At 39.0% G+C, this 25,281-nt stretch overlaps 1 protein-coding gene across 1 annotated transcript in view; it reads left to right on the plus strand.

Annotated features, from left to right (window-relative positions):
* The window catches only part of EIF4H (eukaryotic translation initiation factor 4H), a 29,724-nt gene that overhangs the window by 968 nt on the left and 3,475 nt on the right, over window positions 1–25,281 (plus strand). Inside the window, exons 2-6 of the mRNA XM_070735227.1 lie at window positions 14,129–14,313; window positions 18,101–18,165; window positions 18,260–18,359; window positions 21,229–21,294; window positions 24,520–24,672. Of these exons, the coding sequence (XP_070591328.1) occupies window positions 14,129–14,313; window positions 18,101–18,165; window positions 18,260–18,359; window positions 21,229–21,294; window positions 24,520–24,672 (569 nt within the window). The remainder of the gene's footprint in view (window positions 1–14,128; window positions 14,314–18,100; window positions 18,166–18,259; window positions 18,360–21,228; window positions 21,295–24,519; window positions 24,673–25,281) is intronic.

Raw genomic sequence — 25,281 nt, forward strand, 5'->3', positions numbered from 1 at the left:
GCCTGGGATAAACATATATCCATCCTAAGATAAAATACAGGAAATTGTATGAGGGCAGACTAGAGGGACCATGAGGTTTTTTTTCTGCTGTCAATCTTCTATGTTTATGGAATCCTGACAATTAAAAAATCAGCATACCTGGAGAACAGCAATTTGGGTGGATGGTTCTTTAGAGTAAATAGAATAGAATTCTTTATTGGCCAAGTGTGACTGGACACACAAGGAATCTGTCATTGGTGCATATGCTCTTCTCTCTCTCTAGATCAGTGGTTCTCAACCATTCTAATGTACAACCCCTTAATACAGTTCCTCATGTTGTGGTGATCCCCCCAACATAAGTCTAGCGCCAATTCCCCCAACAGAGCTTTAAGCTAATTGGCAGGAAGATCAGAGAAACACGCCCCCTGTAAACGCCTGACTCAGCAGATTGTAAGATTATGTTCCAGGGCGCCAGAATAGAAGTTTAGTTCCTAACACCATGGGAAATTTTTCTTTTCCCATGGTCTTAGGCGATCCCTGTGAAACGGTCCTTCGACCCCCAAAGGGGTCCTGACCCCCAGGTTGAGAACCACTGCAATAGGTAGGTAGGTAGGTAGATAGATAGATAGATAGATAGATAGATAGATAGATAGATAGATGTGTGTGTATGTACATATATGTATATGTATAGTATATATAAATAGATCTATACTAGTCTCCCTTCATTTTCAAATTCAGCAAAAATATGTTACACAGACACACAAATACACACATGTATGTATGTAACATATTTTTGCTGATGATGAAAAGGAAGGGAGAATGGTATAGATCTATTTCAAGCTATTTTGCTCTCATCAACTAGCCATACTCTTACCAGTATTTGAACTTGGGAATTCCAGAGGGGGCTTTCTCGCACATGCACTCTGTGTGTGTGTATATATATATACACACAGAGAGAAAGAGGGAGAGAGAGAATATAAATAGTGGATTCTTGTGGAGAGCAGTTCATTTAAAACATCTTGGTGTGGTATTGAACATTAGATGGTTGGAATGAAAAAGAAAGGCTAGTTTTCAAGGATTTTTTAAAAATAGTGCTAGAAAGTGAATGCCCATTCATTTGTTCTTTTTAAGCCCCTTAATTAGGAAGTATGACTTGGATGGTCAACCTTGTGCTCAAAGGAATAGGACCTCATCCTTCAAGTAGTTAAGAGGAGTGTGATGGGAAGCTGAGTAAGTGAAGAGTGGAGGAGAAAGAATTTGGGGCCTTTGAACGGGAAGGGTTTATTAGTACAGTGAGGTATGTTACTCACTTTTGATTGTGAATCTGAACAAAATCAAAGTGCATAATGGAAGATGCTTGTGATGTTGCAAAATTAAAGCACTAAGCTATAAACTAGGAGATTGTAAATTGTAGACCTAAATTAGGCATTAAAGTCAACTATAAGTGGTGTAGGACCAGTCCCTCAGTCACATCCTAACCCATCTGACAGGGTGGTTATCATGAAGAAAATAAGTGGAAGGAATATTAGGCATGTTAGCCATCTTATTATTTATAGTTATTTATTTAAAAAAATAATGTGGGAAATAATATTCTGTAATATGCAATATGCCATAACATGTTGACTTCTCCATAACATGCAGAAGTCAACATCTGTAAACCCGTTTGTGATGACTGATATATAAAGATTGGAATGTAAGAGAAGTAAAAGATGAATTAACAAATGAAAGAGAGAAAAACAGTTATGTTTATGTGTTTGGAACAAGAGAAAAGTGGAAAGTTGCTGAAAATTATTTGAACTTGTAATGCATAACTGATTAATTCACAGGACAAAATTAACCCATAGATTTGATTTTAAATGAGAGGTATAAAAAAGTGTCAATTGGTGTTATATAGATTGGTGGTGATTTGAAATAAAAAATCCATACGTTAGTGGCAGCTGAATATTACATTCTAATAACCAGTTAGACTTTAATAATTGAGCATCAAAAATTGTATGCCATCTTTGATTAATGCAATTCAAAAGGTAAAATTATTCTGCTAGGTGACATGATTAGACTGGAGAAAGTGTAGAAAATGATTCCAAGACTAAGTGAGAATATTTATTATTCGGTAAGTAACTAGAGTTAATTTTTAAAAAAAATTAAAATGCATGATCTATATAAATTAAATCTGTAAATACAAAGCATATATAGAATTGGATTTTTTTTTTTAATGTGATAATTTTATTTGGGATGGAACAGCCAGAGAATCACAGAAAAATACAAGAGAGATGAGGTGATTTGAATGTGCTATAGACCATCTAATAATAGCATCAAAAGTGGAACCCGGGGAAAAGGTACATGGAAGAAAAATAAATAAAAGGAGGGAGGTAAGGGAAAAATGCAATATATAAGTTAAGTCATATATGAAAGTAATCTACCAATTCAATAGAGATTGAAACGATTTTAAAGGAAAAGCCATATGGAAGCTACCTGACTGAAAGAATTATGTTCCAGATCACAATAAACATATTTGGAATTATGCTAATAGGATTGCTGCAAAAATTGGAGAAATATATGATTTGTACAGAGATAAAATGATACTCAGAAATAGTCATTGTCAGCCAGGAAAGTTTAAACATGGGGAAGAAAATGTAAAGAAATTTTTATAGGGTTGTTGTTGTACGAAATAGAATGAAAGAAGGATCTCAGAGCAGAATGAATTGGATTAAAAGATGAGAGTGATATCTGAGAATTCTGGAAGAGTATTTGGGAGATTTCTATAGGAATGATAGTAAGATGTGGAAGAATGGTGTTGAAATAAATCCTATAAATATCTTTAAAAAAAAAGAATAATGAAATGAAAGTCATAAATGCTGTCGGAATGCTGAAAAATATTAAAGTTTGTGATGTAAATGGAGAGGACTACATCTGTGCCTAGTAATAGGAAAAATGTTATTGTTCCCCTATACAAAGGAAAAGGTAGCAAGATGAAATGTTTATGTGCCATCAAATTGGTGTCAACTCTTAGCTGTCACATAGATAGTCTCCATAACAGGCTGTCCCTAACCTGTTCTTTCAGGTCTTCCAGTGGTAGAAGAATGAATACAAATGATTAAATTAATAGGCTTGAATTATGCAATGTTCTGCATGAATGTGGAATTGAACATTGATTGCTGCATGCAAGAAGAGCAACAAAGAACGTGAGAGTAAATGGAAATGGTTCAACATCGAGCAGAACATAAGAAAAAGATGTATGGTGTCTCCCTGTCTAACAGCTTTATGAATACATGTACTGTATAGAAATACTTGTGATGTCATTGAAGGTGTGTTCGTTAGGTGTGAATGTACAAGTAGATGATGCTGTATTGTTGGCTGTAAAACTGAATTAATTGAAATGAATGTTAGATACATTCATGAATAGGGACCCAAAAAACAACTAATCAAAGATTCAGTTGGTTATATTTTACTAAAAAAAATAGAGAAAATAGATAACTTTCTCACCTCAATACTGCCTATCATTTTGGTTTTAAGTTTGCATTTTCTATTCATTTTTTAATTTTAATTGTTTTAACTTATATTGTAAGCTGTCCAGATTTGCTGTATTAGTAAAATGGTCAGCATAAATAATGTTCTTTTCTTTAATCAAAGTAATCAGAGATGGGAAGCATAGATAAGCATAAATAAGAAGGAATGAACAGTTATAAGTTCCACATATACCGTATGTTAAAAATGAGTGCAAATATATGAACTTTGTACTTTGATAGTATGTTTATTAGAGGTAGAAATAGGGAAATTTTAAGATGTTCAGATGCCAGAACAGACATGTGTTATGTTGTAAGGAATACATATTTTAGCAGAACATAAGACATTTGAATGTAATAGGAAAATATTTAAGCTGTATACTTTATATGGCACATCAGGGAAGCATTGGTTATCGGTGGCACCTGAACAAGTGTGGTGACTTTTCTTAACTGCTTTTCTACAGTTTGCATAATTTTGGATATGTTGTAATTATGACAAAATAAGATGAAATTTGGGGGAATGTACATGGATTAATGAGGTAAAGTGTCCTTCTGTTTTTTGTAAAAAGATTAAAAGATCAATAGAATTCTCAAGAACAGGTCAAATCTATGTGAATTTAGCAATAGATTTGACCTTGTTCTTGGGAATTCTATTGCTCTGGAAGATTTTCCTAGTAAACAGACATCTTTGCTTGATAAAACCATTAAATATATTTGCTATTAAGGAGGTGAATTATAAATAAATTTGAATTAATTTGTTAGTTTTTTTCTTAAAATATGAAATTTTTATAAACCAGAATGACAATGTAACAAAAGCATGTGAGATGTATTAATAGTAAGAAACAAGCCTAAAACCTCATCTTATATTTTATTAAATTATTTACCCTTAAGCAATAATTTAATAGTTTAAAAAAAGAAAAAGAAAACCGGCTTACATCAAATTTGCCTAATAGCTTTACTTTTGGCATATGATTTCAGTGTAAGCTTGTGCATCTTGTGTGTTTGATCCAAAAAATATTAAGTGTTGAAGACTTGTATCTTACCTCAGTGATTCATTATAAGGTAGCTAAGTATTCCTCTGTATTTTAGTTTTAAGATTAATTCTTTGGGAAGGAAAATACTTCTAACCAGGAATTTATTAATCTGTAGCACAAGGCAAATCAGTATTCTTTGGCTTTAAAAAAAGATTCAGCATTACAGAAAGTGAAAAGGACTAGGATAAACCTGCTATCAGTAACTAACAGATAAGAAGTGCCATTGTATTATTTGGTAGGAATAGTTATTATTGTTTAAAAGTAGTCCTTAGCTCACTATAACAATTGCGACTGGAATTCCTGTTGCTTACCAACAGTCATTAAAGCACATCATGTGTCCATGTTGCTTAGCCACAACAATTTTGGCAGCCCTGATTGCTGTCATTAACCATGGATTGCATCAGCCATTATATGAGGACTTGAGCACAACTTGGGACTTCTTCCTGATTTCCCATTGACTTTGTGGGAAACTGGCAGGAAACATTGGAAAATGCAGTTGTATGACTGAGGCTCACTGTGATATCATTATGTGACTACGGGAACATTGCAACAACCAGAAATATGAGGACCAAGTGTAAATATTCAGTTCCATTGTAACTTTGGTCGCTGAATGAACAGTCATAACCCAAGAACTAGCTGTATTTTTGAGTAACCACATATCTTCTTCCAAAGTCATTTAGCATTTGTTTTAACATGTTGGATGGATGGTACAGGTGATATTAAAGGTAACTTCACAGATTCTGACCTAGTCCTTTAAGTTTTCTACACCTTTATAGATTGGTCATTAATCCAACGTGCAATTTGGGGATTTGCAACTCCTGCTTAATGTCTATGGAGATTCTCATCCAGGTCATGGTTGTCCCAAAGGTGCTTTTTCAGGATGCAATTGAAGACTTTGCTTCTCATCCAAGAAGCATCTCCAGCTCTGATTGGATGGTGGAGAATGGAAGGATTTATATTATTATTTGCAGTCATCTGGCCATTTGCATTGTTTTAGTTGAGGCTACTTGGAGGTGTATGCATGTCCTCAGGGTCTCCTGAGTAATGTGTGGAGCCTTCTTGGAACTGTTGAAGGATTGTGTTGTGGAGCTGAGCTTTCTGCAGGATATTTTCTGCCCTGTGTCCCTTCACTGTTGAACGCAGGTGCAAGGTTGTTGGGGGTGAGTCTGTGTTGTCTGCATCTCAAATTGAAGCGCAAATGATTCTTGTAGTCTGCAATTTTTTCTGAAAATGCATTCATGCTCTCGCACCATTTGAAGCGTATTTATCCTAAAGTGCATAGCTAAATGTCTATGGAGATTCTCAATTATCCAGGTCATGATTGTCCCAAAGGTAATTTTTCAAAGAAATACAAGGAAGTCCAATTGCCTCTTGGAAAAAGCACCTTTGGGACAACAACTGTTTACGGAACAAGGACAGCTATAACCAGGGCGGGGCTTTTGCTCCAGTTGATCCATTTCTTGCACCACAAGTTTCCACTGATAGTCATCATGCTTTAGTTACCTCCTGGTGAATTATTGCAATGTACTCTACCCAAAACTACCCTGGAAAACCAACTAGAAGATGCTGGTTTATAATGCAACAGAATGGGCAATTTCAGGTTCTTCTTAATTTATATGTAACACCTCTGCTCTGAGAGCTGCATTGGTTGGCAGTATGTTTTTGGGTTCAATTCAAGTTGCCAGTGGTCACTTAGGAAGCTTTCCATGGCATGGGGCCAGATAATTTTCAGGCCAGCCTCTCTTGGTTCACATCTATTCATCAAGATAGACAAGAAAGTCATGTTGCTAGTCATGCCCATTAAAAGGTGTCACCTGTCAAACTCCAGGAAGAAAGCCTTTTCTGTCATGCCACCTGTCTTGTGCATTATCTCTCCAGATTGGCTCAATTATATTGATCTTTCACTAAGCTTAGAAGATGTGGCTATGTTCCCAGCCTGAGGATTGAAGTGTTGATTGGAACATTTGAAATAATTGAATCGATGGTCATTTTTTATTCCGACTTCTGATTTTCTGTTTATTTTGTACATTTTGGTGTTTTCTGCTAGGTTATTTATTTATTTATTTGTGGTTAACTACTCTGGGTCACTTGTTTTGAGATGGTCAGCCATATAACTTGAATAAAATAGATTGTAACTATTTATTGGCTAAGAAGCAAAGACCCTCCCCCTAAAATTTGCTATCAAGAGATTTTTTAAAAATGTGAGTTCATAGGCTAAAGCAATAAATTTCATATAAAAAATAAATAAGAATAGGGACTGTAACAAAGGATTTGGAATTGTAGAATCAGAATTGTTCCCTGCATTTTTAATACGAAAAGTAAAATTAAAATTTGCTGGTAAATAAAGAGTATTTTTTGTAGTGTAGAAGGTAGCTAGAGGATCTAAGTAACAGTTCATATTTCTGTCTATTTGGTGAGACTGAGATTCTTTTTCCTCATTCTCTATTGCTTTCCCCCAAAGCCTTTGGCACTTTATTTAGATCAAATACTTGATAACTATAAGAGGTTATGCGTATCTTCTTTACCTTCTGGATGTTTGTTTGGTACCTATAATTTTCTCCCAATTTTTGCCAACTGGCCATATCATTTAGAGTCAAAATCAGCATTGATCTTGATTTCTTAAAAATTCTTTTCTCCCAGCATCAGAAGAAACAAAAGTGAAAAAGATTTCCTTTAAGAATAGGGTGGCAAGGACAAGGCTTGGAACGTTGCTTTTGTTCAATAATAAAGTAGGAATAATAATTTTAGATGGTTTTTTAAAAATGTATTATATTTGTTTACATTGTTGTTATTGTTGTGAGCCGCTTCGAGTTTCCGGAGGGGGGCAGCATACAAATCTAATAAATTAAATTAATTGTCTTTTTAGTTTACTTTCAGATCATGAATTTGTCAAATGATGAGTAAGGAATTGGACCCGCTTGATAAAGCCTATTAAATCAAACACTGATTGTTTATGTACCATGAAATTATTGTCAATGTTTAGTGACCACGTAGATAGATTTTCTCCAGGATCATCAACCATAATCTGATCCTTCCCATCTTGCAACAGAGCATCTCTCACCATATACAGTATGAGTCCATGCTCTTCATGCTGGTTCTTTTCTTTTTCTCTTCCCTTCTATCTTTTTACCATTATAGACTTCAAAGGGAGCTAGACCTTTACATAATGCACCCCAAATATAATAATTTAAGCTGAGTCATTTGTTTCTCAAATAGCAATAGCATTTAGACTTATATACAGCTTCACAGCCCTCTCTATTGCCCCCAACAATCTGGGTCCTCATTTTACCCACCTCGGAAGAATGGAAGGCTGAGTCAACCTTGAGCCGGTGGTGAGATTTAAACTGCTGAATTACAACTAACAGTACTGCATAGATGACTGCATAGATGAAAATTTGCCATTATAGGCAAAAGTCAGCTGCAGTACCTATTCTATATTTCTCTTAGTAATTCTTGGGAACAAACAAAATTAACATCCACATTTCCCTGTTGTTATTTCACAGTTAAGTTCCCTTTATTTTTATAAGAGAATTTCAAAAGTAGTTATAATTATCTTTACTATTAATGTTTTGATTTCATATAGTCGACTGTGTTCATAATGTTTTTATTATTGGTGCCAAAATTGCATTGGGAGTTGCAAGTATATTTCAGCCATCTTATTTCTTTGGGAGAGCTTGAACTATTAGAAGATGGGACATAAAAGAAGCTCTTGCTTAAGGACCAGAGAGTGCTTCACCACCTGCTTATCTTCCCCTCATCTCTGTCCTCTGCTATCCTACCCCTGCCCTCCCCAGCTGATCTTTGCTATCTTTTCCCCATTGTCTAGCCCTTCGTGAGGTATCTGTGTCAGTTCTGGGTGCACGTCAGCAGTGGAGGAAGAAGACGGTGAAGATCATCAGGGGCAGCAGTGGTGTAAAACAGAATATGACGCAATGAAGGGCACAGAAAGGGGAAGCAGGGGTCGGGGAGTTGAAATGGAGGCAAGTGTAGCAGGGCAGTTTAGCCTGAGGTCCGTGCCTAATAGCCACAAGTGGGATTAGCACAATTGCTGTCACTAAGAGGTGCGGTTCTATCATGTTTCAGTGATACTTTTTTGATGGAAATTGTAGTCCCAATTCAAGTTATTAAGCAAGGGTTACCATACTTGTATGAGTGTCGGGATGAGATTTGGAGAGTTATCTTTGTTTCTTTTTAATCAGTATTTCTTGGGAGACGGGTCCTCCTGCAGCAGCGCTGGCGGCTACGGCTTCTCATCCTCCTCATTCGGCCAGTAGCCGCTCTGAGCGCTTTGAGAATGCCTGCCTCGCCCCTCTCACAGTCCCTTAGCTGAGAGCACTTTCGTCCCAGCTATCAGCGAGGGGGCTGCAGGAGAGGTGGGGCAGGCGTTCTCACAGAGAGGGAGAGAGAGAGGGAGAAAGAGAGAGAGAGCAAGAGGGGGGAGAGTGGAAGGTAGAGAGAGAGAGAGAAATGATAGAAAAAGGGAGAAAAAAAGAGAAATGAGAAAATGATTGAAGCAGAGAATGACAGGAAAGAAAGAGAAAGAGAGAAAGAAGTGACTTGGTGATAGAAACATAGAAACATAGAAGACTGACGGCAGAAAAAGACCCCATGGTCCATCTAGTCTGCCCTTTTACTATTTCCTGTATTTTATCTTACAATGGATATATGTTTATCCCAGGCATGTTTAAATTCGGTTACTGTGGATTTACCAACCACGTCTGCTGGAAGTTTGTTCCAAGGATCTACTACTCTTTCAGTAAAATAATACTTTCTCATGTTGCCTTTGATCTTTCCCCCAACTAACTTCAGATTGTGTCCCCTTGTTCTTGTGTTCACTTTCCTGTTAATGACGTATGACGCCATCGGGTGGGAAAAACCGTGGTATAGAAAAAAAACCGCGGAGTATTTTTTAATTAATATTTTTTGAAAAACCGTGGTATAGCCGTTTCGCGAAGTTTGAACCCGCGAAAATCGAGGGATCACTGTATTAGGAATGATCAAATGATTTATTAGTTTTATTGTATTTTATTAATATATGTTCAGATCCTAATTGGAGAGGTTTCCTTCTTTGCTTTCATCCAATATTATACTTACTAAACACTGGTTTTGTTCTCATGTAGTAGTAAAAATTTAAAAGCTTTTGCCATAGCGGTATACATCATGGGAACATTATATCCTATAATTATTTTTGGAAGTTGGTCATCTGTTGTGGTTCTAAAATCTTTTATTATTTTCAAAGACTACAGGAAGCTATCCTTCACCTAACTAGCCAAATAATGAACACCATATTTGTACTTTAGCAGAAACAAAATGATGACCCATGAAATAATAGCAGTCAATCATTACATTATATAGAGACTAGAGAAGAGGTGTATGTATACAAGTACAGATTTTCTGTCAGAATTTTCTGTTATGTATGATAGAGTTCTGTTTATAGTAATTCAGTTGTAGTTCAAAAACTGCCTTTCAGAGCAACATTGACAGATGATCAAAGACAGCCCTGTTAATATGTCTTTTATATTTTGAGGAATATTGAGCATGTTCAGTATTCAAATAGAGCCACCTAAACTGTATTTTAATCTAGGTTATAAACAATTAGCACAGGATTTTGGCCTTGACAAAAGCTATTTTATTTCTTTTATTATTTGGTGAATCAGAAATCTTTGGTGAACTAATCACAAACTATAAAGAACTACAGTATACCAATAGCTTTGACTATTTATGTTCTAAAATATATATAAAATAACATGTAGCCAGCATGTCATGTTTTAACTGGCTGCCTGTCAACAACTTGATCATGAAACTCCCAACTGACAGAACCAGATGGTCCGTCTACCTTGTCATTCCAAATACCTTTCACAATGATGGATTTCTGCACATGAATGTGTGGTTTACATATGAGGTTGTTTTTAAAACATTTTAATAAAATATTTTTTTAAAAAAATTAGTACTGCATTCTAAACACCACACCGTCCACAGTATTTCTATCAGTTCCATTTTGTTGAGCATCCCATTTTTGAGCCACTCTTGAATCAACTTAGTGGAAAATGCATAAAGCATCTTGGATGTTGAGGGCAACTGTCATAAACATCCATATTTCAAGCATTTTATGTCTACAGTGGCATGGTTTATCACAAGTTCTATTTTCTCTATTGTTGTGAGCCGCCCCAAGTCTGCGGAGAGGGGCGGCATACAAATATTATTATTATTATTATTATTAGGTCTTTTTTTCCTGCATGAAAAATTAATAGGAAATAAATGCTTTATTTTAAATTTTAGAGCTGGAATGAACTTTGGAAGAAATGTACCTCAAACTCTAGAATAGTCTTCCGCATACTGTTTTCTTCAGATGAGCTACTTTAGTCTTGCTCAAATCACCCTCTGAGATAATTCTTAAAGAATTCTTACATCATTGTTAATAATAATTACTCTAAACTTAAAACCTGTTCCAGGTTTTTGCAGGATTTCAGCTAGAGACATTTCCCTGACCTTTTCTGGATGTGCTAGATCTGTCACCCTTCTTTTCATGACCCCCAAAATCGGAAATAATATTTTAGTATCCGTCCTTTTCATACTTAACTGTGAATTATGGTAATTCAGTAATTGCAGAAAAGGTAAAGCTACATATAGAGTTAATTGGTATGCATAGAAAGATACTTTCAGAATTTAGGGATACTCTTGAGATGTTGCTCATCCATTGCAGGAACTATGTTGTAGATTCTGAGTTTTGTTTTCTTTCAGTAGATTCAGTGATATTACAAATAACTGCTCGAGTTCTTAAACCTGAGACAAGTGGTCTTATTTTCTGTGCAAGTGTATGAGAGAGAATGTGGCTTTATATGTTTGTACATGAATGTGAGGTGCTCTGGAGGTCCTGGAAATAAATGCATCTCTAAATATAATCCTTGCCCATAAATCACTCCAGAGTGCACTCTGAAATGCGCTGTGCTTTTCCCCCCCCCTCTGAGTAATATAGTAAGTGGAAACGTATGAACTTGTCACAAAACCTGTTCATAGTTGCTGATTTTTATTGGAAGTTAAGGAAATTTATTTGAGAAACTGCATGGACCACAGGTGTTCTATCGTGGCATTTAATCATCCTCAAAAAAATTTGGAGGTTGCATTTTATTGTAGTTGCTAGAGAACTATTGCCCCATAACTGCTCAGTATATAGTTATGTTTTCCAAAATGTTGTACACAAGAAATTGTGTTATAAAGAATGTGACAGATACCATGTTACTAACTTAGGTTTAACTAATAATTAATCTGAATAATTATATGAGCTCCCGTTACTTGTCCCAATTTCTTAGCAGTTCGAAAATACATTAAAATAATACAAATAGAAAAATAGGTGGGAAGGTAACAGTGCTCTGTGCACCTTTGGCATTTAGTCATGCTGGCCACATGACCATGGAGACATCTTCAGACAGTGCTGGCTCTTCAGCTTTGAAACAGAGATGAGCACTGTCCCCTAGAGTTGAGAACAACTAGCACACGTGTGAGGGGAACCTTTACCTTTTTAATCTGAATATGAAACCCCAGTTAATCAGACAGCATACAGATAGTCCTCATTTAGCTACTACAGTTGGGACTGACAGCTTGATTAGTAATTAAAATCAAGACCGTACTAATGTTTTCACTTCAGCTTTCGTTTACATACCTGCAGTGATCAAAAATGCAAACTTTGGTGATAAAGTTACTACTTTTTCATCATTGTCATAATTGAACAGTCGCTAAATGAGGCAGTCACTAAACAAAAACGTCTTTTAATTTAATTCAGGGTATTGTCTTCTATTTCCTGAACTGCTGTTGAATTCTGTCAATTATATTTCATTGTAACTTGCTCAGCATAGGGGTTAATCTTTCTTACATGAATTCTGTAGCTTATAACATTTTGTATGATACAATATATTAATGTTTCTTTGTACTGTTACTTTTTTATAATACCTACATTTTATTTGGTCTGGGATAAAATAAATGTTTGCTTTTTAGTGTTTTAAGGCAGGGTTCTTGTAAGCAGTCAGCATTGATTTCTAAGATTAAGAAGGGCTATCCAAGGGGTTGACGATGTTATTATTTGTAGCATTATTAGTTACAATATAGATTTTAATTAATATATTTTATATATTTACATATATAATTGAGCCGGGGTGGCGCAGCAGGTAGAGTGCTGTACTGCAGGCCACTGAAGCTGACTGTAGATCTGTAGGTCAGCGGTTCAAATCTCATCACCGGCTCAAGGTTGATTCAGCCTTCCATCCTTCCGAGGTGGGTAAAATGAGGACCCAGATTGTGGGGGCAATATGCTGGCTCTTTTTAAAAAGTGCTATTGTTAACATGTTGTAAGCCGCCCCGTGTCTACGGAGAGGGGCGGCATATAATAATAATAATAATAATAATAATAATAATAATAATAATAATAATATAATAATTTATTATATTTGTATGCCGCCCCTCTCCAAAGACTCGGGGCGGCTCACAACAACGATAAAAACAGTATTATACAGGCACAAATCTAATATTAAAAAACTAAAAACCCTATCATAATTAAAACCAAACAGCACATACATACCAAAACATAAATTATAATAAGCCTGGGGGAAAGGTGTCTCAAATTCCCCATGCCTGGCGGTATAGGTGGGTCTTAAGTAGCTTACGGAAGACAAGGAGGGTGGGAGCAGTTCTAATCTCCGGGGGAAGTTGATTCCAGAGGGCTGGGGCCGCCACAGAGAAGGCTCTTCCCCTGGGGCCCGCCAGACGACATTGTTTAGTCGACAGGACCCGGAGAAGGCCAACTCTGTGGGACCTTATCGGCCGCTGGGATTCGTGCGGTAGCAGGCGGTTCCGGAGGTATTCTGGTCCAATGCCATGTAGGGCTTTAAAGGTTATAACCAACACTTTGAATTGTGACCGGAAACTGATCAGCAGCCAATGCAGGCCACGGAGTGTTGTAGATACGTGGGCGAATCTAATTAATTAATTAATTAATAAATAAATAAATAAATATCAAATAAATATCAAATAAATATCAAATAAATAAATAAAGAGGGGATTAGTGAGCAACCTGAAATTTGGTGAAGGGGCTGATGAATTGAAGGGTTGGGGATCCCTATTTATGGCAAGGGGAGGGAAGCTCCTTTTTCCTCATAGATTGCCATTTTGGTGGCTGGTGTCATGATACTGCCGAATAGGTCAAAGTTGATGTTGTTGAACTTAAATTTCTCATTTTTGGAATGGAAGGTTAAATGGTAAAAAGGATGCCTTAAGTCTCTGTGGTGATTTTATTCCTAAAGCAAGGGGGAAACAATGAAAATATTCTGATTGGAGAAAGTGTTTTGAATGTATGCGGTAGCCCCCTGCAAAGTTTAAGGCAATAACTTTGCAATAACTTTACCAAAATAAATGGTCTAGTTTTATACCAGTGTTCATTTTTAGACTTTAGGAGATGTTAATGAGATGCTTGGGGGTCCGCAAGCCACAGATTACCTGGTTTCAAACTTAGCTGTTTAATGCAAAAGTGCTTCTCCAGATCTGAATTTTCTAAGCGTGCCATAGGTGCTATTCCCACAGGGAGCACTCAGGTGTGAATTAAAACCCTACCTTTGTCAACAGGTCTCGTGGCAGTTCCGCCATTGGTGCACGTAAACAGAAAGAGCTTCCAACAGATCCCCCCTTTACAGCATACGTTGGTAACCTCCCCTTCAACACAGTTCAAGGAGATATTGATGCCATCTTCAAGGACTACAATGTAAGAAGTGTGCGACTAGTCAGAGACAAAGAGACAGATAAATTTAAAGGTAGGTCATTTCATAATTCCCCTTCGTCATAAGGTTTTGGGGTTGTGGTAGCTGTTTCTTTGTGCAATTGAATGTACCTTTGTGTGCATGCGTATATGTGATTGGATTGAGGACTATTGTTTGCTGTTCTGTGGTTATTCAGAAAGTGCATTCCAAAGAGTGGAGATGGGGGAAATCAAAATTTAAGTTCATAATAATGTTCATAATAATAAGTTCATAATAATGTAAATTCTAATGTGGTTTCAATGTTTACATATAGAAAATAAAACCATTCCTAATAACTTGCTCTTTTTGCCAAATTAAAGAATACAATTGTCTGCATCTTTAAAGGGATTCTAGGGGCCACTACCACAGCATTAGAATTATGCCAGCTTTTGAGATACTCAAATTAGGTACTAATTGAATGATACAGATAAATGTACATTGTGGCAGTTACCTAACTCGAGTTGGACCACGATGATGTGTGATCTATCAACCAGCATCTTCAAGGGAAATCTTAATGCTGGTAGCATAGACTGTGACATTGAGGGAGAGAACCTCATGCAGCAGTTTAGCTCTTCCCAAAATAACCCATTGAAGATAAAGATGCTGACTGATCACGGAAAATGCCTGCTGCAGGAGTGAAGGAGACCCAGGAGTGAAGGGCTTGTGTAAAGGTATGGCCAGCTGAAACCCTTAATAGGAATAAGCAACATAAACAAGGTTTTCCTGCATATCCAACCATCAATTCAAAGTGTTGGTAATGACCTTTAAAGCCCTACATGGCATTGGACCAGAATACCTCCGGAACCGCCTGCTACCGCACGAATCCCAGCGGCCGATAAGGTCCCACAGAGTTGGCCTTCTCCGGGTCCCGTCGACTAAACAATGTCGTCTGGCGGGCCCCAGGGGAAGAGCCTTCTCTGTGGCGGCCCCGGCCCTCTGGAATCAACTCCCCCCGGAGATTAGAACTGCTCCCACCCTCCTTGTCTTCCGTAAACTACTTAAGACCCACCTATACCGCCAGGCATGGGGGATTTGAGACACCTTTCCCCCAGGCTTATTATAATTTATGTTTTGGTACGTATGTGCTGTCTGGTTTTAATTATGATAGGGTTTTTAGTTTTTTAATATTAGATTTGTACCTGTATAATACTGTTTTTATCATTGTGAGCCGTCCTGAATCTTCGGAGAGGGGCGGCATACAAATCTAATAAATTATTATTATTATTATTATTATTATTATTATTATTATTATTTTCTATCCTTGCTGATAAAAGGTTATGTATTTTGGTAAAGGTGTTGGACTAAGAGCAAGGAGACATGAGTTCTTTGTCTACCTGTGAGCACAGAAGCTCACTGGGTGACCTTAGATCACTTAGATGTCATGCAACCCAACCTACATCAGATTGTTGTGGGGACAGAATGAAACATCTGCAGGAAAATAAAAAAAGGTCTAGAGAACAAAAACAACCTAACGGTTTTACCATAGGAAACCATATTTTTCACAGTATAACATGCATCTTAGTATAAGATTATAAGATGCATCTTAGTTCGGAGGAGGAAAACAAGGGGGAGGAATTCTGCCTCTGCCTACCAGCCCCCATAACCTGGTCAGCTTCACATTAGTTCGCTGATTGTGAGCGTGTGCGACACATTGCACTTAGGCTGTGATCAGCAGCAATGTGCTCTGATGAAAGCCGCATCCTTGAACAGCTCTTAAAAGGAGCATTTGGAGGCTGATAATGCAAGACACGGAGCCCAAAAACGCAATCCATAGTCCGTGGCAATCTCTGCAGCCAGGAAAAAGATGCACAGAGGCTGAAGGGTGGGAGCCAGCAGGTGGGCAGGGCTACATTTGGAGTATAAGGCACACCCAAATTTTCAGCCTCTCTTAGGGGCGAAATAAATGCGTCTTATACTCCAAAACAAACATATGGTAAATAAATTCCCTACTTTTAAAGTTAACTGCAAACACGCACTTATTCAGTAGTGCTGCTTATCTCATTTATGCAAAAAGACTTAGCAAAGGGATTCTCATATTACCTGTAAGAAAAATTTATGTAAGGAACAAATTTAAAGTACGCATGTAGAAATTTTTCATCTTAAAAAATCTTTCAAATACAAAGCAGCTGTTTTGGTTTTAATAAATGTAACCTATTATTGTTTCCTATAAACTTTACTGAAACTCAGCTTGAAACATTCCAAATACAGTAATATCTCATACAGTATTACGAACTTAATTGGTTCCGGAAGTAGGTTCGTAAGGCGAAAAGTTCGTAAGACAAAACAGTTTCCCATAGGAAACAATGTAAAAGCGATTAATGCGTGCAAAGGGGGGGGGAATCGCAAAATGGCGCTCCACTGAGCGTCGCCGCCTGGCTGTCACCTTTTAAAACAGCCGGGGGGCTTCTCGGCGGCAACCCGAACCCGAACATTTCAGGTTCGGGAGGCCGCCGAGAAGCGCCGCCGCCCGGCTGTCACCTTCTGAAACAGCCGGGGGGTTTCTCTGCGTTCTCCCAAACGCCGAACCCAGAAGTTCGGGTTCGGGTTCCGGAGGCCGCCGAGAAGCGCCCGGTTGTTTCAGAAGGTGACAGCCAGGCGGCGGCACCCGGTGGAGCGCCGTTTTTGCAATTGGCGGCGGCGTTTTCGGCCGATCTGGAGGCTGGAAAGGAGGTGGGGCATCCCAATAGGGAATTCCATGGGCGGAGCTTTGACATCACGAAGATGTCTTTCCTGGAGGCCGAAATTTGAGAGCAGCACGAAGGCCTGACCAGTTTCCTGCCATCCCCCCTTTAATCCTGGCCATCTCAAGCGTTTCTGGGCTGCCAGAGGAGCCTTTTGTTGGCACTTAAGGAGGCTTTGGCAGCCCAGAGCGAACAGAGCGTTTTCCTTTCTCTGGGCGCTTGGAGAGGGAATAAAGCACTTCACTGTGGCGACTCCCTCGCTCTGCCTCCCATACACCTGGCGCGAGGTTGCCTTCCAGAGTGTCTGGGCGAGGAAAGGCAAAAGGGGTACTTTGCCCCGGCCGGATCAACTCGGCTTCGGCCAAACCGAGCAGTCGCCACAGTGAAGGAAATGCGTCGGCTACAAAGCGAGCAAGCGAGAGGAGGGGAGCCCTTCAGCATGGGAAGGAAGCAGGTAGCAGCAGTAACAACAGCCATCTTTCGGTCAAAGGAGTGGGAGGTCCTCTGACCCGCCTGGATTTTTCTCTCTGGTGCAGTGTATGGGAGGCAGCCTCGCACCGGGTGTATGGGAAGCGCATGCTCCTCCTCGCCGCCTCAGAGTCTCTCTTTTTTTTTAAAGCCTTAAAAGTTTTGGATTTTTTTGATTCCCCTCACCTCACCTTCTTCCTTCAGCAGCAACTGTCCTCCTCCTCCTCCCACCCACATTCTGAGCTTTTATTTCTTTCCTATTGGGTTTGCACACGTTATTTGCTTTTACATTGATTTGTATAGGAAAAATTGCTTCTACTTACAAACTTTTCTACTTAAGAACCTGGTCACGGAACGAATTAAGTTCTTAAGTAGAGGTACCACTGTATATGCATTCATTCACACCTTTTTGAGTCAGTCTCGAGTTCTGGTGACTGCCTGGATAATTCCACAGAGCTTTCTTGGCAACATTTCCAAAGTAATTAATCATAGCTTTCTTTCTACACTGGGGAGTAACTGATCCAAATTTACTCAGCTAGCTTTGTGCCTAAAATGGAACTACAACTCATGGTCTTACAGTTCCTAGACTGGCACCTTAACTACAGCAGACTGGCTCTCACATATGTTTATATTTATTTATTTTTTAATTTCAGGATTTTGTTATGTAGAGTTTGATGACGTTGAGTCACTTAAAGGAGCTCTGACGTTTGATGGAGCAGTAAGTATAAATTCTCTTGTGAAATGTAGTTTGAACAGAGGTCACCAGTTTTATGTGCTTCAGAAACATTTTTTTTTTAAATTCAACCCAACAGCTTTATGGTGAACGGTCGCTCCGAGTGGACATAGCTGAAGGCAGGAAACAAGACAAAGGTGGCTTCGGTTTCAGAAAAGGTGGCGGTTCAGATGACAGAGGTGACGTCCCGCATGGCTGTTCTTACGCACTGCAAATTGGAATGATTGTATTAATGCCACCTTAAGCAGGCATGTTTTTGTGTGTAGCATTAAGTGTCAGCTGTGCACACAGGCAATCTTTAGGCATTTATGGAAGATATAAGTGCTCTCTAGCAGAATACAGGAAATTATCTAAAATTCAACCTCAGAGCTAGGCAGATAATTTCATACCATTAAGGAAATATTAGCAAATGGATACCCTACAAAAAATAATCTCATGACACTTCAGCAATCCCTACCCTTCACAAGACAACTGGGTGTCCTTCCATGGAAACACTGGAATACATGAGAAGTGTTTTTTTTAAAAAAAAATACAATGCTTCCCTTCAGCACTAGTTTAGAAGATGATTAACATCCTGGAATCTAGGAATATTTTACTGCTAATAAGAACTTCAAGGGAGGAACCTCGAAGTAGACTGGTAGAAACATAGAAACATAGAAGTCTGACGGCAGAAAAAGACCTCATGGTCCATCTAGTCTGCCCTTATACTATTTTCTGTATTTTATCTTAGGATGGATATGTTTATCCCAGGCATGTTTAAATTCAGTTACTGTGGATTTATCTACCACGTCTGCTGGAAGTTTGTTCCAAGGATCTACTACTCTTTCAGTGAAATAATATTTTCTCACGTTGCTTTTGATCTTTCCCCCAACTAACTTCAGATTGTGTCCCCAAATTGAACATAGTGTAAATTAAAAACTAATATTAAGAAGTTCATTATTAATTTTGATCCAGTAGTGATAAAGAAGGCAAAGTTACAGAATGTGATAATGCAAAGCACTGTTATATCAGTGATAGAGTGTGTTGTTCTAAGTCCTGGATTCAGATAGTCCTTGGCCAAGTCTCACTGGACAGGGTTTTGCTGAGAACAGGAAGTAAATGTTGGGGTGTTTTGGCAAAACTATTGTAAAACACTGTCACATGATTGCAGGATGCTGCAAAACAAATGTGGCTGGTTGCCAAATGCTCTAAGTTTGGCCATATGAGAAAATGGGAGGGGACAACCATAAGCACAAATAGACCCCCTCCCCTTACTCCATAGGTCTGTTATAACTTGAAAAGGTCACTAAATGACCAGTCATAGGTGGAAGTGACATCTGTTTTGGAATTCTAATTAATATGCTTCAGTTACTTTAAACGTAATCCTAGCTAGACAATAGGAAGGAAAAAAATATATTGTATGTTGAACAGTTAGAAAGCTTGCTAAGAGATTGTTGGAGGGTCTTAAGTAAAAGCTATCATTCCAGTAACAGAACTTGCAGAAAATTCTTTTTCCTCCAGTCCATGCCAATTTGGATGCAAAATTCAGAGAAGAAACAAAATATCCCAAGTTCTCCAGAACATTCTGTTCCTGAAATTGTAGGTTTTTGTACATGTGCAGACATTACCCTAGACATGGGGGCGCAATTAGTTTCCTGTGTGTAGAATTGGACTAAGTAGTTTCTGAGGACCCTTTCTGATCTGTGACTCTTTGGAATTTGTGCTGTGCTTCCACTTTGAGTCAAAAAGATGCAGATGAAAATATTTATTGACCCCTCATATCCTGGAAACAAACTGTTTCAAGTCCTACCCTCAAAACGTCACTACAGAACACTGCACACCAATACAACTAGACACAGTAACAGTTTTTCCCCGAACGCCATCACTCTGCTAAAAAAATAATTCTCTCAACATTGTCAAACTTTTTACTAAATCTGCACTTCTATTTCTAGTTTTTTCTCATCATTCCTATCATCCCTTTCCTCCCACTTAGGACTATATGACTAACTTTATTAATATTGATTGTTTCTTCATTGCTTATTTGACCCTTATGACAATCATTAAGTATTGTACCACATGTTTTTTTGACAAATCTATATTTTCTTTTATGTACACTGCGCATATGCACCAAGACAAATTCCTTGTGTGTCCAATCACACTTGGCCAATAAAGAATTCTATTCTATAAAAAGTCACTGCAGACATGCTGGTAAAATACACCAATACTTGTGTACTATGTTCACCGCCAACATACTCTGAAGCATCTTTTTGTAATCACTTTGAAGTGGACAATGCTACTGTAGTAGTCTGGTTATTCTCCTGTCTGTTCAAGCCCATTTGTTATTGGAATTAGCATGGAGACCTGTAAAAAAAGCCCTTTTGAAGATCTGGATGTAGATTTATCTTTATTTTGCCTTCACAAAATATGATTTAATGTTTCTTCCTCTTTCTTTATATACTTGCTTTGGCTGGAAGGCAAATATAAGTATGCTATTGTTGAATAGAATAGAATTCTTTATTGGCCAAGTGTAATTGGACACACAAGGAATTTTTCTTTGGTGCATATTCTCTCAGTGTACGGAAAAGAAAATATACATTTGTCAAGAATCATGAGGTCCAACACTTAATGATTGTCATAGGGGTCAAATAAGCAATCAGGAAACAATATTAATTTTAAAAAATTAGATCTGATTGATTTATAAAAAGTACTTCTTGGGTCTAATAGATAGTATGTACAAGTGTCAGTTATATATACAGGGTAATTACTTATGAAGATAAGGCTGGGTGGCATATATTGAGATTCTAAAATAGAAATTATCAGTAAATGATTTCTGAGTGAACAAATTAACAACTGAACTTCCTTGAATGATTGGCAAGTTTTTCCAAAATAGGTTTTTAATGCCCCTGCCTCTTTTGTTCCAAGACAAACTGAGATCCCAGGCAGCATTAGTTAGCCCCCTGGAATGACCTCTAGCACAACTGTCCAAAATTGGTGGCATTTTTCTGCCCCCCTGTGAAGTGGGAAACAAATAAATGATTAATCATGTTTGCAATGTGGCTTTCTTTTTAGGCATGGGCGGAGGTATGCGGGAATCGAGAGGAGGTGGATGGGATTCCAGAGATGAATTCAGTTCTGGTAGCAGTATTTCCCTCTTTATATATTATATATACATATACATATATAGGCACAGAGATCTAGGAATATTGGGGTTAATAATAATAGCTTTTAAAGGCTTAGTACCATATTTTTCGCACCTGACCACAAGAAGCACCTAGGTTTAGAGGAGGAAGACAAGAGAAAAAAAATCAGGCAGAGCCTGAGAGGACCACAGATAGGTGTCCTCTCATGTGCCAGCTCTGCCTATTGACTCCTGTATTTCAGAAAAGAGACAGAAAAGGCAGGTTTCAGCACTGTAAAAGGACCCCACTGCCACGGCACAGCTGCTATTCACCAAACGACCGGCACTGATGCACAAGCATTACCACCCATTCTCGGGGGGGGGGGGGGGGGGGTGTTATTTCTTATGGAGCAAAAAAATACAGCATATGAATACGGTATGAGGAATGTAAGTATGCTTTCTTGTGTCTTGAATTGTTTTTTTTAAAAAACACCTGACTTGATTTGAATTGTAAAGCTCTAAATTATTCCAGTTTACCATCAGTAGAATAGGTGGTTTGTCTGCCTTCCTTTCCTTACATATATTATTTATTTATTTATTTATTTATTTATTTATTGGATTTGTATGCCGCCCCTCTCCGGAGACACGGGGCGGCTAACAGCGACAATAAAACAGTGTACAATAGTAATTAGCAGTTCCCAGTCCTTTAAAGTTCACCAAGGTAGCTTCTTTGGCTCCCCCCTCCCCGAGAATGGGTGGAAATGTCTGTGCATCGGTGCCGGTCCTTTGGTGAATAACAGCTGTGCTGCTGCAGCGGGTGCTGAACTGCCACTCTTCTGTCTCTTTTCCGAAGTGCAGGAATCAGTCGGCAGAGTTGGCATATGAGAGCTGGCACACCCGCTTTGGAAAGCATGCTCATCTTCTCATCTAACTGGTCTTTACTTATTTATTCAATTTCTATAGCTGCCCATCACAGCCAAGTGACTGGGTGGCATACAGTTTTTACAATTTTAAATGGGGTAAGATCATTGTTTCTTTCCTCATGTTGTCAACAAGGAAAGAAAGCCCATGCATCGTAGATTTATTTCAGTCTGATTTACTTAACTGTTTCAGCTGGGTATGCTCCATGAGCCAAACAGAAGTGTGCTCAAGAAGGAGTTGTGTCCCTTTACTGCTCTTTATCACTGTGTAAAAGGAACGTAGGAAATGTTTTCATATATCATATTTTTCGGCGTATTAAAGCAACCCCCCTCCCATAAAAGAGGGTGAAAATGTACACCAAATGTATCTCCGCCCACTCACCGCCCCCCATCCTCTGGACTCAATTTGCCTCCTTGCATCAGACAGCCTGTTTCAGCTTCAGCACAGCCTGATTAGCACAAGCAGCTGATTCTCCTCCCGACCATCAGCTGTTCTAGGCTACAGGGTTTGCCTTAGCCTATTGCCGCCTCCGCGAGCCCCATTTTTGGCATCTGCACACCCTGTTTTCAGCCTCCGTGCCCATCATTTTCTGCCCATTCCGATCCCCTCTGCCTGGAACAGGCGGGAAATGGGACCCACGAAGGCTGAAAACGGGGCGTGGGGAGGCTGAAAACTGGATGAGGGGGCTGAAAATAGGGCAGATGGAAGCGGCAATAGGCTATGTCAATCCTTGTCTCCTGAAACAACCAACAATAAGCTGCTTGTGCTAATCAGGCTGTGCTGAAACTGAAGCAGGCTGTTTGCTGCAAGGTGGCAAATTGCTGGGAGACAGAAGCAGATGGGTTTTTTTCTTGTTTTCCTCCTCAAAAGCTATGTGTATCTTATACTTTGGAGCGTCTTATACTCTGAAAAATACAGTAATGCAAACACTTAAATTGTTTCCATTTTATAGATTGGGATTTAAGGCCTCGTTCTTATGCTAAGGTTGTGTTTGGAGAAGGTTGGCAGGAATCTAGATAATGGACTACACCACAGAACAATAAGAGGCTGAAAATACAGCCTCTTATTGCTCTGCTGTACAGTACAGATTGTGTGTTCAAATGTTTCATTCTCTCCAACCTGATGAACTTGAGGTTTTTGCCCTCCTGCATTTATTTTCTTTTTTTATCATCGCTTACATTAATTCTAATTCTTCTCCAAGTCAGATTGAGATTTTCAATATGATCAGTGTGTCGGTGGTAGTTTATCCTTGCATCCTAATTAAAATTTAGCTAGAATAGGGACTGGTCCCCGTTTCAGCCGGCCAGGAAGGACGTCTCCGTGACGTCAAAGCTCCACCCCTGGAATTCCCTATTGGGATTCCCCACCTCCGTTTGAGCCTCCCGACCGGCCGAAAGCTCCACGGCTCTTCTGGGAAGGTGACAGCCGGGTGGCGGCGCTTCTCAGCACTCTCCCGAACTCAAACCTGAACTTTTGCCAAACTTCCGGGTTCGGCGTTCGGGAGAATGCCGAGAAGCGCCCCAGCTGTTTCGGAAGGTGACAGCTGGGCGGCAGCTTCACTTGCATCGGAAGTCCGGATGTGGGGCATCTCGGCGGCGGCAGGTTCGTAAGGCGAAAAAAGTGCATAAGAAGAGGCAAAAAAATTCCAAACCCCTGGTTCGTATCTTGAAAAGTTCGTATGATGAGGGGTTCGTATCATGAGGCACTACTGTACAACTTAAAAAAACAGCAACACGAATACATCCACAGCCATGTAATTGTGCAAGTGTTCTGGTACTAGAAAAGTCACATCTCTCACAGCAAAAGATAAGCAGTGACGGGACCTTATAGAATAAATCATGGATGTGCTGCCAGAAGTGGAAGAATTGGGGGATGAGAGTGGGAAATGTTCATACTCTACTTGTATTATGAACATCCCCTCACCAAACTGATAGAAATTTCTATGGCCCTTGATGCACTCTTTCTTTCAGATGGATTGTTAATAAAAGTCTGTGCCTTAGGGCATGGGTCTCCAACCTTGGCAACTTTACAACTTGTGGACTTCAGGTCTCAGAATTCCTCAGTCGGTGCATTCTGGGAGTTGAAGTCCACAAGTTGTAAAGTTGCCAAGGTTAGAGAGCCCTGTCTTAGAGAATTAAAAACTAGCCAACTTTTAGAATGCTGCTCTTCAGGATGTTTGGATGGCCTGGAAAAATCCTTCATGAGCAAGGTTTTCCCTGGAGCAGAGATATCAAGAGAGTTATTTATTATTTATTTGTTAATTGGATTTATATACCCACCCCTCTCTAAGTTGATAATAAATGCTATATTCTCTTCAATAGGTTTCAGAGATGATGACTTCCTAGGAGGCAGAGGTAGAACACGTCCTGGAGATCGACGAGGAGGAGGCGCCGCACCCATGGGGGGCACAGGTCGTTTCAGGGATGGCCCACCAATGCGTGGGTCTTCTATGGATTTCCGAGAGCCAACAGAAGGTAGGCTGTCTTCCTTTCTCCCCTGTCCCAGGTAAAGAACCAATAGTTATTCAGATGTTGCTGAATTCTTACACTATAATACCCCACTAGTGTCACCCTAGGTAATATGGGCTAGTGGTGCCTGATGCTGGATTTTATAGCTCATCCAGAACACTTCCATTACAGGTTTTAGATATTACAGGAGGATAGCCATGGTAATCTTTGATTGCCTGAAACCTTTTGATGTATGTTAGTTTAGTTCAGATCTCTAATGTGGTGAATCTGTAGTTCACACAAATTATGCCTTTGAATAAAATTTGTTAGTCAGAAAAGTTAATGAGACTTTTTATGCTTTCCTTTATAGATCTGTGTACTTGGGCCATGCTATGTGACTGTTCTAATATAGATGACTCATGGTAGAAACATAAGGAGGTGGGGGGAGTATGGGTGGCTAGATAGATTAGATATATCTATCGATTAGATAAAATAGATTAGGTAGATAGATTAGATCAAGGCTGTCAAACTCCTGGCCCGCTGCGTCACACGTTGGCCATGCCCCTGCCCAGTTTAAGGAAGCAGCGGGTGGAGGTGTCCAATACATCATGTGACATCACCGATAGATTAGGTCAT

This window comes from Erythrolamprus reginae, chromosome 1, assembly GCF_031021105.1.
Source record: "Erythrolamprus reginae isolate rEryReg1 chromosome 1, rEryReg1.hap1, whole genome shotgun sequence".
Classification (NCBI taxonomy): domain Eukaryota; kingdom Metazoa; phylum Chordata; class Lepidosauria; order Squamata; family Dipsadidae; genus Erythrolamprus; species Erythrolamprus reginae.